This window comes from Odocoileus virginianus, chromosome 27, assembly GCF_023699985.2.
Source record: "Odocoileus virginianus isolate 20LAN1187 ecotype Illinois chromosome 27, Ovbor_1.2, whole genome shotgun sequence".
Lineage (NCBI taxonomy): Eukaryota > Metazoa > Chordata > Mammalia > Artiodactyla > Cervidae > Odocoileus > Odocoileus virginianus.
Genome location: NC_069700.1, coordinates 35,774,569 through 35,788,790, shown reverse-complemented (window position 1 = coordinate 35,788,790; position 14,222 = coordinate 35,774,569). Strand labels below are relative to the sequence as shown.

Below are 14,222 nucleotides of genomic sequence, written 5' to 3'. Positions count from 1 at the left end.
CGCCACTGCCGTCTCTCCCTGCCCTGTAGCCCCCTCTTCACCCCAGGCCTTTGCTGATCACAGAGGCTCACCTGCCGGTGGCCCGCTCTGACCTCCCACTCGTGTGCCCCCTTCCCTTCCTGCAGCTCTATGGACATGGCTCGCCTCCCCTCCCCAACCAAGGAGAAGCCCCCGCCACCACCGCCTGGTGGGGGGAAAGACCTGTTCTATGTCAGCCGCCCACCCCTGGCCCGGTCCTCCCCCGCCTACTGCACCAGCAGCTCGGACATCACAGAGCCGGAGCAGAAGATGCTGAGTGTCAACAAGAGTGTCTCCATGCTGGACCTGCAGGGCGATGGGCCTGGCGGCCGCCTCAACAGCAGCAGCGTGTCCAACCTGGCGGCTGTCGGGGATCTGCTGCACTCAAGCCAGGCCTCCCTGACTGCAGCCTTGGGGCTGCGGCCTGCACCTGCTGGCCGCCTCTCCCAGGGGAGCGGCTCGTCCATCACGGCGGCTGGCATGCGCCTTAGCCAGATGGGCGTCACCACAGACGGTGTCCCTGCCCAGCAACTGCGCATCCCCCTCTCCTTCCAGAATCCTCTCTTCCACATGGCCGCTGATGGGCCAGGGCCCCCAGGGGGCCACGCAGCGGGCAGCGGCCATGGCCCACCCTCCTCCCATCACCACCACCACCACCACCACCACCACCGAGGCGGAGAGCCCCCAGGGGACACCTTCGCCCCATTCCACGGCTACAGCAAGAGCGAGGACCTCTCCTCAGGGGTCCCTAAGCCCCCTGCTGCTTCCATCCTTCACAGCCACAGCTACAGCGATGAGTTTGGACCCTCTGGCACCGACTTCACCCGTCGGCAGCTCTCACTCCAGGACAACCTGCAGCACATGCTGTCCCCTCCCCAGATCACCATTGGTCCCCAGAGGCCTGTCCCCTCAGGGCCTGCAGGCGGGAGCGGCGGTGGGGGCAGTGGCGGGGGCGGCGGGGGTCAGCCGCCCCCATTGCAGAGGGGCAAGTCTCAGCAGTTGACAGTCAGCGCTGCCCAGAAACCTCGGCCGTCCAGCGGGAATCTGCTGCAGTCGCCGGAGCCGAGTTATGGCCCTGCCCGTCCACGGCAGCAGAGCCTCAGCAAGGAGGGCAGCATCGGGGGCAGCGGGGGCAGCGGTGGCGGCGGCGGGGGCGGGGGGCTCAAGCCCTCCATTACCAAGCAGGTAGGACGGGTGGGAGGGCTGGAGGGGCGGCGAGCGGGAGGGGAAAAGGAGACAGGTGGAGGGGAGCAGAACAGTCTGTGGTCTGAAGTCACACTTTTCTCATCTCCTTTCATTCATTAAAGTGCACAGAGGGCCTACTTTGCTCCACGTGCTGTTGTGGGCACTGTGTGCTTGTCAGTTAACAGACAGGCCTTCCTTCCCTCTTGGGGCTCCCAGGGGAAATGTGATGAGAACAGCATTCATGAGGGGATCGGCGGGGGGACTCCCGTCTCCTTAGGCCATTTTCCCTGCCTCTGAAGGCGCCTGCCTTCTTCACCTTCCCTCTCCCCTCCTGCCCCAGCATTCCCAGACGCCATCCACGCTGAATCCCACAATGCCGGCCTCTGAGCGGACGGTGGCCTGGGTCTCCAACATGCCTCACTTGTCGGCTGACATTGAGAGCGCCCACATCGAGCGGGAAGAGTACAAACTCAAGGAGTACTCCAAGTCTATGGACGAGAGCCGGCTGGACAGGGTACGAGGGGCCCTCCCCGCCCTGAGCCCTGTCATTACCTTTACCCACAAGGCAGGCTTCTAGTCCCTTCCAAGGGCAACACCTGGGGCCAAGTAGTTATGAGAAGAAAGGACAAAGACCCGATCCCTTCTGAGAAGCCCTCAGTCTCTCAGGGGAGGCCAGATACAATCAGTCCACTGAAAAGCCCCTTTCAGCTCTGTTTTGTGGGTTCCACACATGGTAGATTGTTGGGGGAAGCATGCTCTGTATTAGACTGCCTCCGTGTTCCTCCGCAGGGAGAACATAAGCCCTGGCTCCTGTGGCTTCTCAGGAGGAAAGTTACTGCACTAGCAGTGGGAGCTGATCCATTGGGCGAGGGCAGGGCAATTATACCACGAGCCACACATGGCTTCCCCAGTCACTGTCCCACAGGCACCGGTGACAGAGGGGTAGTGGTCACAGGTCTTGTGTGCGAAAATGGGGTGTATTGGCGCACGTGGGGAAGACCATCCAGACTTTGAGCTGCTGGTGGCCCCCAGCAAAAGTCAGCCGAAGCTCTGGCCCTTACTCACTTAGCAGAAAGCTGCTTGGGAGCCATTGCTACAAGGACCCTGAAGAAGAGGGTGACTGCAGGGTTAGATTATACATACAGGATACATAATTCCAACTGGGGGAGCAGAGAGGTTTTTGGGGAGAAGTAGTCTCTGAGCAAAGAAAAATGTTGGGATTGATGTAGATAGACTTGAGCTAAGAGAATATCTTTAGACCTTATTATAAATTATTTCCAGCACCATTTAACAAACCAAGGACAAAATGCCTCCCACCTGTGTCCATGAGTCTGTCTAGGCTCCTGTGTGGGGTGTCCTGTGTCCAGGTGCAGACGTGAGGGCATGTGTATACCTCTAGGTTGAGGGAGTCCATGGTCTTGTCACATCTTGAGGGAGCCTCAGCCCCATGGGAGGGGTTTCTTAAAAGTTTGTGTGTGTGTGTGAGAGAGAGAGAGGGAGATCAAGAGGCCAGGGAAAGGCTGGAGGAAACTGGTGAGGATGCCTCAGTGCATGGTGTTGTGCTTAGCAGGCAGGGCAGAGGCTGGGTGGATGGTCAGGCCCAGACCCCCTCACAGTGCGGGGTCGTGTGCCCGGCGGGCAGGTGAAGGAGTATGAGGAGGAGATCCACTCGCTGAAGGAGCGGCTGCACATGTCCAACCGGAAGCTGGAGGAGTATGAGCGGAGATTGCTGTCCCAGGAAGAGCAGACCAGCAAAATCCTGATGCAGTATCAGGCCCGGCTGGAGCAGAGTGAGAAGAGGCTACGGCAGCAGCAGGTGGAGAAGGACTCCCAGATCAAGAGCATCATCGGCAGGTGAGGAGCGGCCCGGGCAGGGCTGGTGAGGAAGAGCCTGAGGCTGAAGAGGGTCAGTGAGCGCCCCCCCCAGCTCAGGACACCCGGAGGAGAGCCCACCACCCTCCCAGGGATGCCACCTCCTCCACTGTCACCAAATGGAGAGACGCCTCGCGCTTAGCGCATTAAATGTAAACCTTGACCTCTTTCCTAGTAATGTCTGAAGCCCTCAGAAATGCACCTGTTACTGTCCAGCCATATCTGTGTGTCTGGACTGGCCTAGGCTGGGGCTCCCCACTGGTTATTCTCAGGCCAGCCTATGATGCTCACCCCAAATCTAAGCAGGGGTCCCTTAGCCACAGTAGCCCTGATCTTCCCATCCTGGGCCGCCCTCCTCTGCAGCTGTGGAAAGGTGTTCCATCAGAAAGTGAATGATGTGCATTCTACTTTGTGCTCTGCCAAGCCCTGAACTCCAAAGGAAGTGTCTCAACAAGGGGGTCAGTTAGCTTGAGAGCTGGATAGGACCCCACACCCCACTCCAACCAGAGCCAGCTCCATTTCCATCCATTCTCAGTGTATTTTTGAGTAAGATTAATTAGAAAAGCTTGACTTGAAACTTTTGAAAACCACTGCTGTGATATCCTTTATGAGAAATCACCTTGAGAACCTTCTATGAGGGTAGAGAGAAGCTGGGAATGATGATTATAGAGACCCCTCTTGGGCCAGGAGTGTCCAGGGGCTGCCGTGAGACAGTCTCAGTTCCGTGAGGTGGTGTAGGGGATGGAGAAGCCAGATCTTCAGCTGCAGTGTCTGCGGAAGGGCCTGCTCATGGATAGAGTGTTGAGTGCTGTGTGCCTAGTGGGTGGGGCCCCTGGGGCACAGAGACCTGTCCTTAGCAGGGAGATGCAAGCATTCCTGAAAGCGGGTGAATGACGGGCAGTCTCTGGGAGCCATGAGGTCGGAGCAATGGAGGGATTCTGAGTGCGAGCGAGAAAAGTGCCGAAGCTTCTTGAGAGAGTGGCAGGGTTCCCAGGGTCGGGATCTCCCCGGGCAGGCTCCCCGCCCGTGCCCGCCACTAACCCCACTGAAGCCCGTCCCTTCAGGCTGATGCTGGTGGAGGAGGAGCTGCGCCGGGACCACCCCACCATGGCTGAGCCGCTGCCCGAACCCAAGAAGAGGCTGCTCGACGCTCAGGTGGAAATTACAATGTCATTTATCTTCTCTGTGTCCCATCCCCATCCATCCCACTGTCCTTCGTGCGGTCACTGCGCCAGCCACCCCAGCCCCATTGCCGCCGTCTCTCCCGTCGTCCTCCGTCCGGAGGCCACTCCCGGCCGTCCCCCGCAACCCCATCTTCATCTAGTCGTCTGTGCCTTCGTCACTCCCAGCAGTGTCAGCCTCCACTCCCCTCCCCCCTCCCCATGCCTCCCCACCCTGCCTCCCCTGCTCGGCCGCATTTCAGGACCTCCAGCCAGAACCTCAGCCTCTCTGCTCCCAGACCCAAGTCTTGGCCCCAGACTGGCGGCCCCAGACCGAGCGCCTCTCAGGCCAGGGGGCCGGAGGCAGTGCTTCACCAGCACAGAGCCCCGGGCAGGTGCCCAGCGGGTGTCCTGGGGCCATGGGGTGCTCGTCATCACTGCTTCCTGGGCCCCTCAAGTTCTCCTTGTTTTCTGATGGCTTGCCAGGCCTCTTCCCAGCTTCTGGGATCCTGAAGCCCACCCCCCACCACCCGGCCCCACACTCTGAGCACCCTCTCCTGCCAGTGTTTAAAGCCCAGCCCACCTTCTTCAGCCCTGTTCCCCCTCTGGTCCTCACACCTGCCTGACTGCCCCAGCTCCTAGCCGGCCGCCCTCTCTCTCCAGCCAGCTTTTAGGACTTCCCTCCCTCCCCCAACCCCTTGTTTCCCTCCCCCCAGTTCGGCTCACTTGCCCACCCATGCTTTTCTCTCCTCTGCTCTGACCTCCAGGCTCCCCCCCCCCCAAAACCACCAAGGCTCCTGACCCCATGACCCCACTCTCTCCCCCTGCAGCTCCTCATCAGGTAATTCTCCTGGTTCCGCTTTGACCACGGGCGGAGGACACAGGGGGAGGTGACTCCGGACCACTGCAGGTTGGTCGTGAAGCCCACTCCCTCTGACTCTCCAGAGCCCCTCCCCAGCTCACGGCTGCCCCCTACACCTGAGGACCTCCCCAGATGCTACCCTCCGGACACCTGCACAGACCCATCTACCCAGGCACTGCCCCAGAGCACTTCCCTGCCGCCTCCCAGAACCATTCAGGGACACCTGCTCCCTACCAAGCACTTTACCCTAGACACCTGCACATCCCTAGATCACAGCGCCCTCCCCACACAACCTCCCCGCACCTCCCCCAACCCTGCCTCCTCCTCTAACCTCTCCAGTGTATGTCTGTCACCCCCCATTTCACCAAAGCGTCCTTGGGGGTTGGGACGTTGGGGTAGGGTTTGTTAAGGAGGGGTGGTGACACTGGGTAGGGGGGCGCTGGCTAAAGTGGCTGTGCTGGCTGCAGCAGGTAGGCTGGGGTTTCCTCTTCCTTCTCCCTTCTCCTGGTTCTGTGGAGAGCCCTCCTTCCTTCCACCCCTGACCTGTTTCTCTTCCTCCTTCCCTACACCTGTGAGGTGGACAGCATCTGAGGCTCCTATTTGACCCTGCTGGGTGGGAGTTAAGAGTGTGTAGTTAATGCAGGGAGACTTTGGGGGTCTTGGAAAGGGTGCCATTCAGATGTCAAGACAGTAAGGGTGAGTGGAGCAAGGAGAAGGATCGAGAAAGGAGACCCTGATGGATGTTAGGACGTGGACCGGCCCACGTGGTGTGGGAGTTGGCAGTGGCAGGAGATGTCTTCCTAGATAAGATCATGGGCTGGTAGCCATGTTGATTTCAGGCAGAGGTGCTAGGTTGGGGGCTGCTAATGCCATTCACTCCCTGTCTCCTGCTACCCAGTGGCCTTGCCGGACACAGAATCCTACCTGAAAAGCCAGTAAATGGGAACCTGTCAACCAGTGACATCACTTCTGAGAGGCTTTATTTTCTGCAGGATGGATCTGCAGTGGGCAGTGGCTCCTCACACTGTAATTTTAACTCTCTGCCTGCCCAGCCTCTCTGTCAAAGTAGTTAGTGAGCTGAAAACAGATGCTGCCAGGCACCAGGGGACCTCACCATTTAAAGGACTCCTGTGGTGAACTCTTTTGTAAAATGAATAATGGCACCCTAATTTTCTCCTTTCTAAATCTGGGTCCCTGGGGGTGTTGGGGGCATGCCTGTGTGCCGCTGCCAGCAGACAAGCAGAGGGAAGGGAGTCTGAGGTCTCCTTCCCCTGCTCTCCCGCCACACTCAGGATGCCCTGCTGCACGTGACTTCCTCTTGTTGACTCCTGGAAAGTGTGGGAGATACTCAGTAGCTAAGAGGGCAGCTTTGCTTAAATCTTGGGTTTGGGTGACCTTTTGAGAGGTGAGGAGAACTGATTCGGGAGCCTCTGCCTGGAATGTTATGTCTTTAGCGATTCGGTCAGACACAGCTTGGTTGCTAGGCTTCAATGCCCCATATCTCAGGAAATAATTTGGACAGTTTTTCTAAATCCCTTTCAGGTATTGGTCCCTCTGAAACTCAACCATTAATGTAAAAATTAACTTTATGTCTGTATTTTTAAAAGCCAGATGAGCGACCTGAAGCATAGAATACATGGTGTTCTTCTCCGCTCCCAGCAGAAGAACAGAGCCAGAGCTGAGGGGAGGAGACAGGAGTTGGTCCAGGAAGGGTAGGAAGGGGTAGAATAGGACCAGGGGTGGGAGTCCCCCTCACCCTCTAACTCAAAGCCCAGGGTGAGGGAACGAAAGGAACGTGGGGGTGGAGAAGAACGAAGTCCTTCTGCTTCCTGGGGACGCAGAGCTTGGGGCATGCTGTGTCTCTGCAGGAGCTCCTGGTCCTTCCTTTCTGACATCAGCATGAGAGGCAGCCCTCCCACAGTATTTTTTCCTTCCCACATCACTTCCCTGAATCCTGTTCCTTTCCCCCAGTACAGTTAAACCTCTCTAATGTAGAGTGTTGTATTTGAGATGGCCACTCTGAATAAGTGACAAAACTGACAGTATCTGTTTAATGAAACGCATATCTTCAGAATATATACAGTAAGTAGAACTCCACAAATGAGGCTTTTCCACTCGAGGCCCTCAGGGAGCATGTGTTAATGAGTGGATAGGATTGAAAAGCCTGTTTTCTGGTATAGGTTAAATATTCCCTCCCACAGACATGTTTCTACTATTAATTTGCTTAGCACATTCTTTCTTCACAGATAAAGGAAAACTCAAGCCCAGTTTTTGTTCAAATTATGAAAAAATTCCAATCCATGGGGGGTTGGATTAATGAGGTTTTGCTGTACTGCCTTTCCTTGTTCCCTCTGCACTAAGTTCCCACCTCAAGTTGGTGGTGGCCTGGGAGGGGGCCCTGGGCAGTGGAAGATGCCAGGGTTAGCTTGAGGGTGAGATAGGAAACTGACCTCTTTTGAAATGGGTTCCTGGTGTGACTCCTGGGGTTGAAGGCCCCAGTTAGGAGTTGGGGTAAGAGTCTCTTCTCCCTGATTGCAGAAGATGTACCTTCTCCTGCAGGTGAGAACAAATGAGGATGATGTGGGTGGGAGGGGTGTCCTGGGGGAAGGGGGTGGGATAGTTGGTGGAGTGGGCCAGCTCTCGGGGAGGCCACTGCTTGGGGGCTGGCAGCCAGGCCCCCGCGAAGCGTCTCAATAAGTCCGCGCTCTCCTCTTTGGTATCTTGCAGGAGAGGCAGCTTCCCCCCTTGGGTCCAACAAACCCGCGTGTGACTCTGGCCCCACCTTGGAACGGCCTGGCCCCCCCAGCCCCACCTCCCCCACCCCGGCTGCAGATCACTGAGAACGGCGAGTTCCGAAACACCGCAGACCACTAGCCCACCCAGCATCTCAGACCTCCTCCTCCCTCCCTGTGCACCCCACCCTGGAACGGCACCGACCACCAGGACTGGACGTCGCCGAGGGACAGCGGGATCGCCTCCCTGAATGCCTCCTTGCGGGGCACCAGTCCCCCACCCCCACTGCACCATTTCTGGGAGGGAGAGTGGGGACCCTCAGCTGCCCCCTTTTCCTTCCTTCTGGGGTGCTGTCCCCTGTGACCCCCAGGACCCTTGCCCCAGGACACAGACCCCTTCACTCCGGGGTGCTATCCCCATCCTCTGCCTCATCGTTCCCCTGAGCACTGGGGGACAGACCCTCACCCCCACCCTGGGGGTGCGGCACCTCCAAACTTTCAACTTCAGGGTGATTTTTTAGCAGTAACCAGAGCTGACAATCTAACTCCCCTCCACCGCCCCATTTTGGCCTCCCCTGTCCCCCTTGTTATGGGGAGGGGACCCCGGGTGAGGGGGTCCTATTACCCCTTGATTTCTCAGGAGCGTCTGGGGGGGCTCAGCACGCACAAACTCCTTCTCCTCCTACCACTCTCAAATACTCTCCCTCCCCACCCAGAACCCAGATGGGGTGGAGGGGCCACCGGGGCAGGGAGGGGGCGGCAAGGGGGAATGGGAGTTGTCTCCCTTTCTTCCATACCTGATCTGCTCTTGGCTGGTCCCAGAGCGGGGTGAGGGGGCTCAGGCCCCCCCCTCCCCCAGTGTGTTGGGTGGGGCGGAACTGAGGTTCAGGGGAGGGGTTAGGGTTTAGGAGGGGGGTGTATGTTGGGGAGGACAGACTAGCTGATCTGCCCTACCCTGACACACACAGCCCCCCTGCCCCCCACTTCTTGGTCTCTACTCCCAGGGGGAGGGGGGAACTTACACTAGGAAAAGCCATGTCTCTCTCCCCCAGGGCAGGGGGACCTGTGTTGGAGGAGGGGTGTTGGGGGCCCCCTTCCATGACTCTGTCCCCTGGGGGAGGTAGGACAGGGCTGGGCTTCCCTCTCATCCTCCCCGCCACCCCCCCGCCCCAATCTCCCTCCACATCTCTCCCTCCCGCCAGCTCCACAATTTTTCGGTGTTTCTCTGTACATAGCTCTCTGGCGGGATAGGGGAGGTAGGATGGATGGGGTTTGGGGTGGGTCCGTCATAGGGGGAGAGAAGGCCCTCCTTGGCACCCCCTCATCCCTGACTGCTGTCCTCTACCCAGCCTTGCCCCCTCATCCCTTCTTGCGTTTGGTATTGAGACTTCTCGGACTCCACCCTTCTTTCTTTTGTATGGACAGTTCCCCTTCAGTCCCATACCCTACACACAGACACCCAGCCGGGGCCAAATTTATACTTATATAAAAGTTGTAAATATGTGAAATTTTATCCCTGTGCCCTTCCTTGCTTTCCCAACCTCAGACCCTCCCCCTGGACTCCCTTTCCTCTTCTCTTCTTTGGCTGTTGTAATTATCTGGGATTTGTACTGTACATATCTGGGGTGTGTGTGTGTGGGCTGGGGGCAACCCCTCTGTACAGCGCTTCCTGGCCCCCTCCCCCCCACAATTCCGCCCCCCACCCCATAGGGTAGGGAGATGTTCTTCCTACCTGTTTTATTTTGTTTTCTCGTTCTCCCTCCCCACCCCACCCCACCCCACCCCCAGCCTACTCTCTCCCCCACCACTGCCCTTTTTCTTCCACTCCCAGCCCCATTTCCTTTTTTTCTGGAGTGTGTGGTGAAACAGAAAAATCATGTTTAATAAACGGAGATTGTTCTTTTATCGCGGTGCTGACTTTCCTAGTCTCGGACCTCCAGGAGGATTAGCATGGTGACAGGGACTGCTTTTTGAGAGGAAGCTGACAGCTTGAGAGAAATTCTGTATCCTTGTGTGATGCCATAGTCTTGGCCCTAGAATATCGATCTCCCGACCAGCGAAACTGTTTTAGAGTAGGAGTCTTGCACAGGCCAAATTTCCCCCATGTGTCTCACCACTGCGCCACTTAACCCCAAGAGTAGAGAGGTTAAGGAACAACAGCATTATCTGATAAAAAGTTACAAGTGTACATCTACATGTCCCTTAAAAATAATTACCTAGAAAAGAAGATTATTTGACTGTTGGTTAAAGTGCTCCGGTGCGGAACGGAGGAAAGAACTGGATGCCTCAGCCTTGGGGAGTCGGCCCCTGGGCCAGCATTTGCCGCCTCGGCTTCCCCTGAGGAAAGGATGGGAACTCCTACCTCGCTGGTGGCAGGTCGGGGGAGGGAGCGTGGGATAGAAGGTGATGCGAACAATACCTAGCCCATACGCTAGATGCCCTCTTAATCTCCACCTGTCGGGGGCAGGCTCTACATTTAATCACTGGCATGGCTCACTGGTCGCGCCCTCATTACTGGGTGCACCTTCTCATTCCTTCTGCGGCCCGGGCCGGGTCTGCTGCCTCCCGCCAGCACCGCCCTCTCCCCGGCGCGACCAATCGGCGTGAGGCTTGTAGGCCGGCGCCCTCCGATTGGCTGCCTCCCTGGCCCCGCCCAACTCCTAGAGGTCCGCTTCCGGCGGGGAGGAGGCGGCTTCCGGCCGAGGCGGCGCGGTTGCTGCAGAGGCGCTTTGGACGCCGGACCGCGTGTGTACCCGTGGGGGCGTGGCGGCAGGAAGGGCCAAGTGGCTGGCGCTCACGGTCCCCAGGTGCCTGCCAGGGAGTTGGACTCTGCGGGCACGTGAGTTGGGGAGCGATCGGCGGGGTCCGGCTCGCGGCTGAAGGACCTCCTCCTCGCCACAGGCCCTGCAAGTTCAAGCCCCGGTTGGTGTTTTGTTGTGGTTTGTTTTCGTTTTCTCGGCGGGGTGTGTTTGGGACTGTTCTGCCCGAACCACCGGCGACCGAAAAGTTCCCACACGTTGGGGTGCAGCGGAGGCGGACGTTGTTTGGGGAGATACGATTGCCCTCATCCCGAGCGTCTGTGACCCCCTCTTTCTTCCGCAGCCCTCGTCGCGCAGGGGCTCTCCCCCGCCCCCTCACCTCCTGTACCCGACCTTCTGGGGTCTCTTTCTTCCCCAGGAGGCCATGGATACCTCGACGCCTTTGCCTCCCGTAGCCCCCTCCCCAGCCTGCAACCCAGCCCCACGGACGATCCAGATCGAGTTTCCTCAGCACAGCTCGTTGCTGCTGGAGGCCCTGAACCGCCACAGGCTGGAGGGAAAGTTCTGTGATGTCTCTCTCCTGGTGCAGGGCCGCGAACTGAGGGCCCACAAAGCAGTGTTGGCCGCCGCTTCTCCTTACTTCCACGACAAACTACTTCTGGGGGATGCACCGCGTCTCACCCTTCCCAGCGTTATCGAAGCCGATGCCTTCGAGGGGCTGCTGCAGCTCATTTATTCGGGGCACCTCCGTCTGCCCCTGGATGCTCTCCCTGCGCACCTCCTTGTGGCCAGTGGCCTGCAGATGTGGCAAGTGGTAGATCAGTGCTCAGAGATCCTTAGAGAACTGGAAAACGCAGGTGGTGGGATTTCATCCCGAGGAGCTACCCCTTTCCACACACTTCTTTCCACCACAGGAGGCTGGTGCATCCGCTCTTCCCCTTGCCAGACCCCGGCACAGTCTTCTGCTTCTACCCAGAGCCCGATTGGAGGGGAGGGGAGTGAACTGGGAGATATGTTACAGCTTCAGGTTGAAGAGGAAGAGGAGGAAGAAGATGAGGAGGACCAAGGGTCAACAGCACCCTCTCAGACTCCTCAGTCTCAGAAAGGGTCAGGGAGTTTTCCTTGCCCTCCTGCATCCCACCCCCTGCCCACATCCACTACTCCTTGCAGGCTTCCAGAGGGTGAGAATGCCCCACCTGAGCCTCCTGCTCCTCATACTGCATTGCCCCCCAAAATCTTCTACATCAAGCAGGAACCCTTTGAGTCCAAGGAGGAGGTAGCAGGAGGCGGAAGTCAGTCTGTAGGAGCAAAGGAGGAGACCAAAGTGTTTCCAGGAGGGAACACTGAAGAGAATGGAGAACTAGGGTTCCTACTGCCCTCAGGAGCAGGGACAGCATCTGGAGGAGGTGGTCCATCCTGGAAACCAGTGGATCTTCATGGGAATGAAATCCTGTCAGGGGGTGGGGGACCTGGGGGAGCAGGGCAGGCTGTGCATGGGCCTGTGAAGCTAGGTGGCGCACCTCCTGCAGATGGAAAACGCTTTGGTTGTTTGTGTGGGAAACGCTTTGCAGTGAAGCCAAAGCGTGACCGGCACATCATGCTGACCTTCAGCCTTCGACCCTTTGGCTGTGGCATCTGCAACAAGCGTTTCAAGCTGAAGCACCATCTGACAGAGCATATGAAGACGCATGCTGGAGCCCTCCATGCCTGTCCTCACTGTGGTCGCCGGTTCAGAGTCCATGCTTGTTTCCTTCGCCACCGGGACCTCTGCAAGGGTCAGGGCTGGGCCACTGCTCACTGGACTTACAAGTGATTGCTGAGGCCATATGCTAACTTTCAGGAGAAGGGAGCCACGGCTGCTGATGGATACTTATTACTCCTCACTACCACAGTACCCCAACCTTGTATCTTGTTGGTGTTGGTGGTTTTTTCTTGGCCATACTTTGTAGCATGCCACTAGGGATTGAACCTGCACCCCTGCAGTGGACAGTGCAGAGTCCTAACCACTGGACCAGCAGCAACATCCCTGTATCTTGCTAATTATTCCAGAAGGATAGATATATTATGAATCTCTTCTTGGGTGTGGGCCTCAACCTGACAGATTTGAAAACTTTATTTCTCATCTCCAGGTTTTTGCTAACTATCCTACAGGAAACTGGTTTACAGGCCGTAAATATACTGATCAGTTGTCTGTAATAGATTTTTTCATACAGGAAACTGGATTAAATTTCAGATTACAAGTTTTATTTGATGAGAGAGGAGTTAGAGCAAGAAAAATTATGATAAATGTTTAATTCAGTCTCTATGAGAAGTTAAGGGAGCTGGTCTCCATCTAGAGATGTGTTTGATTCAGAGTTCTAGTAATCCAGAGACTAAGCTCTAAGCTTTACTTTTCCCTCATCGTTGCTGAAATTTTACGAGTAAAGGTCTTCTATACTTTTCCTTTGTTATGATTTTCTGGAAACCCTTCAGTCTGTAAGTTACTTTCTCACCCATAGGTACTTTTTCAACCCCTTTATTTTGTATGTTGTAGTTGAGCACTTTAACAAATTGAGGATTCCGTGAGTCACTTAGAACCCTCTTTAATAGAGGTATTCCCTCCACAGTCTGTGCCTCTTGTCTACCTTTGACCACCACTGATCACTCATATTGATCACAGGGACTGAAATGTGATCAGTGAACTCAGGAGATGGCCACTGACCTAAAATGCTCTCAGGGTAGTGCCACTGCTCTGAACAGGTGGCCGAGGTTAGAGGGACTCAGGGCTGAGGTGGCACATGGTGAAAACTAGAGAAATAACTGCACAGTGGGACCATACCTCCTCCCTTTCCATCCTCACCCACATTACAGCCCCTTGGTCCACACATAGAAGGGTAGATGTTGGAATGGGGAGATTGTCGTAGTTTTCTTTATTTCTTCCAATAAACTTTGCCATGAAATCTAAGCTAACTGTGAACTTAATTGAGTCATTTATATGGGAGAGACCATGTGAAAAGAGTTGCAAAGACCTGGATGTATTCCTTATGCAGCTGGGTTATATCAGTGGGGGAAGAATCAGATAGTTTCATGCTGATGCAGAGAACACAGTCCTGGACATTGGTGGACCAGATTCTCAGTCCTCACCTGCCTCTGAATAACTTCTGATAAGTTACCTTATTTTTCAGAGTTTTAATTTTTTTTTTTTTTCTTTTGAGGGATGGGGTGTTATGTACCTTCTGACTGGTTCTTTGTTTTCTCTCTTTTTTAGGGGTTGTTCACATGATTCTATAATGTTGCCTCCTGACTTCATGTATTATGTGTATTGTTTGGTTTGTTCAACACTTATTACAAAGCACTGTACTCAACCCTGACTTACACTCTTAACCCTGAAGAGTTTGTAGCTACTACCAAAGCTAGATATAATGACAATGTGGTATAGTAAGTCCATGATGGGGGACAGTACAAGCTACTGTAGTGACACAAAGGAAGCTGAGAAAAGACCTATTATAGGTCACCAGAGGTTTCACAAAGAGCTCCTCCGTTGCCAGAGTGTGGCAGTGGGGATAGGTGACTGAATTGATGTGGAAATGGTGAGCATGAGAACTGTAGAGTCAAGACTGACAGCCTTTGCCAAAGCAGGTACCTCAGAAGTTAT

General features: G+C 56.0%; 2 protein-coding genes across 16 annotated transcripts in view; both read left to right on the top strand.

Annotated features, from left to right (window-relative positions):
- Positions 1-9,734, top strand: part of SYNGAP1 (synaptic Ras GTPase activating protein 1) — a 32,025-nt gene extending 22,291 nt beyond the window's left edge. For 10 of the 15 annotated variants that reach the window (XM_020881876.2, XM_070456605.1, XM_070456603.1 and 7 more), the window contains 5 exons: positions 126-1,203; positions 1,544-1,717; positions 2,846-3,057; positions 4,140-4,230; positions 7,825-9,734. In XM_020881876.2, coding sequence (XP_020737535.1) covers positions 126-1,203; positions 1,544-1,717; positions 2,846-3,057; positions 4,140-4,230; positions 7,825-7,971 — 1,702 coding nt within the window. In that variant the 3' untranslated portion in view covers positions 7,972-9,734. Of the gene's footprint in view, positions 1-125; positions 1,204-1,543; positions 1,718-2,845; positions 3,058-4,126; positions 4,231-5,065; positions 5,146-7,824 lie in introns of those variants that run through there. The other 5 variants (XM_070456606.1, XM_070456604.1, XR_011483956.1 and 2 more) reach the window with 4 other exon arrangements.
- A 780-nt stretch (positions 9,735-10,514) lies between these two features.
- On the top strand, positions 10,515-13,532 carry ZBTB9 (zinc finger and BTB domain containing 9). Its single transcript, XM_070456602.1, has 2 exons — positions 10,515-10,751; positions 11,007-13,532. The coding sequence occupies exon 2, from the start codon at positions 11,013-11,015 to the stop codon at positions 12,399-12,401; it is 1,389 nt and encodes a 462-aa protein (XP_070312703.1). The 5' UTR covers positions 10,515-10,751; positions 11,007-11,012; the 3' UTR covers positions 12,402-13,532.
- The last annotated feature ends 690 nt before the right edge of the window (positions 13,533-14,222 follow it).

Bases quoted from the DNA above. Each gene is read 5' to 3' on its own strand.
- ZBTB9 (XM_070456602.1), top strand. From the start codon at position 11,013: ATGGATACCTCGACGCCTTTGCCTCCCGTAGCCCCCTCCCCAGCCTGC.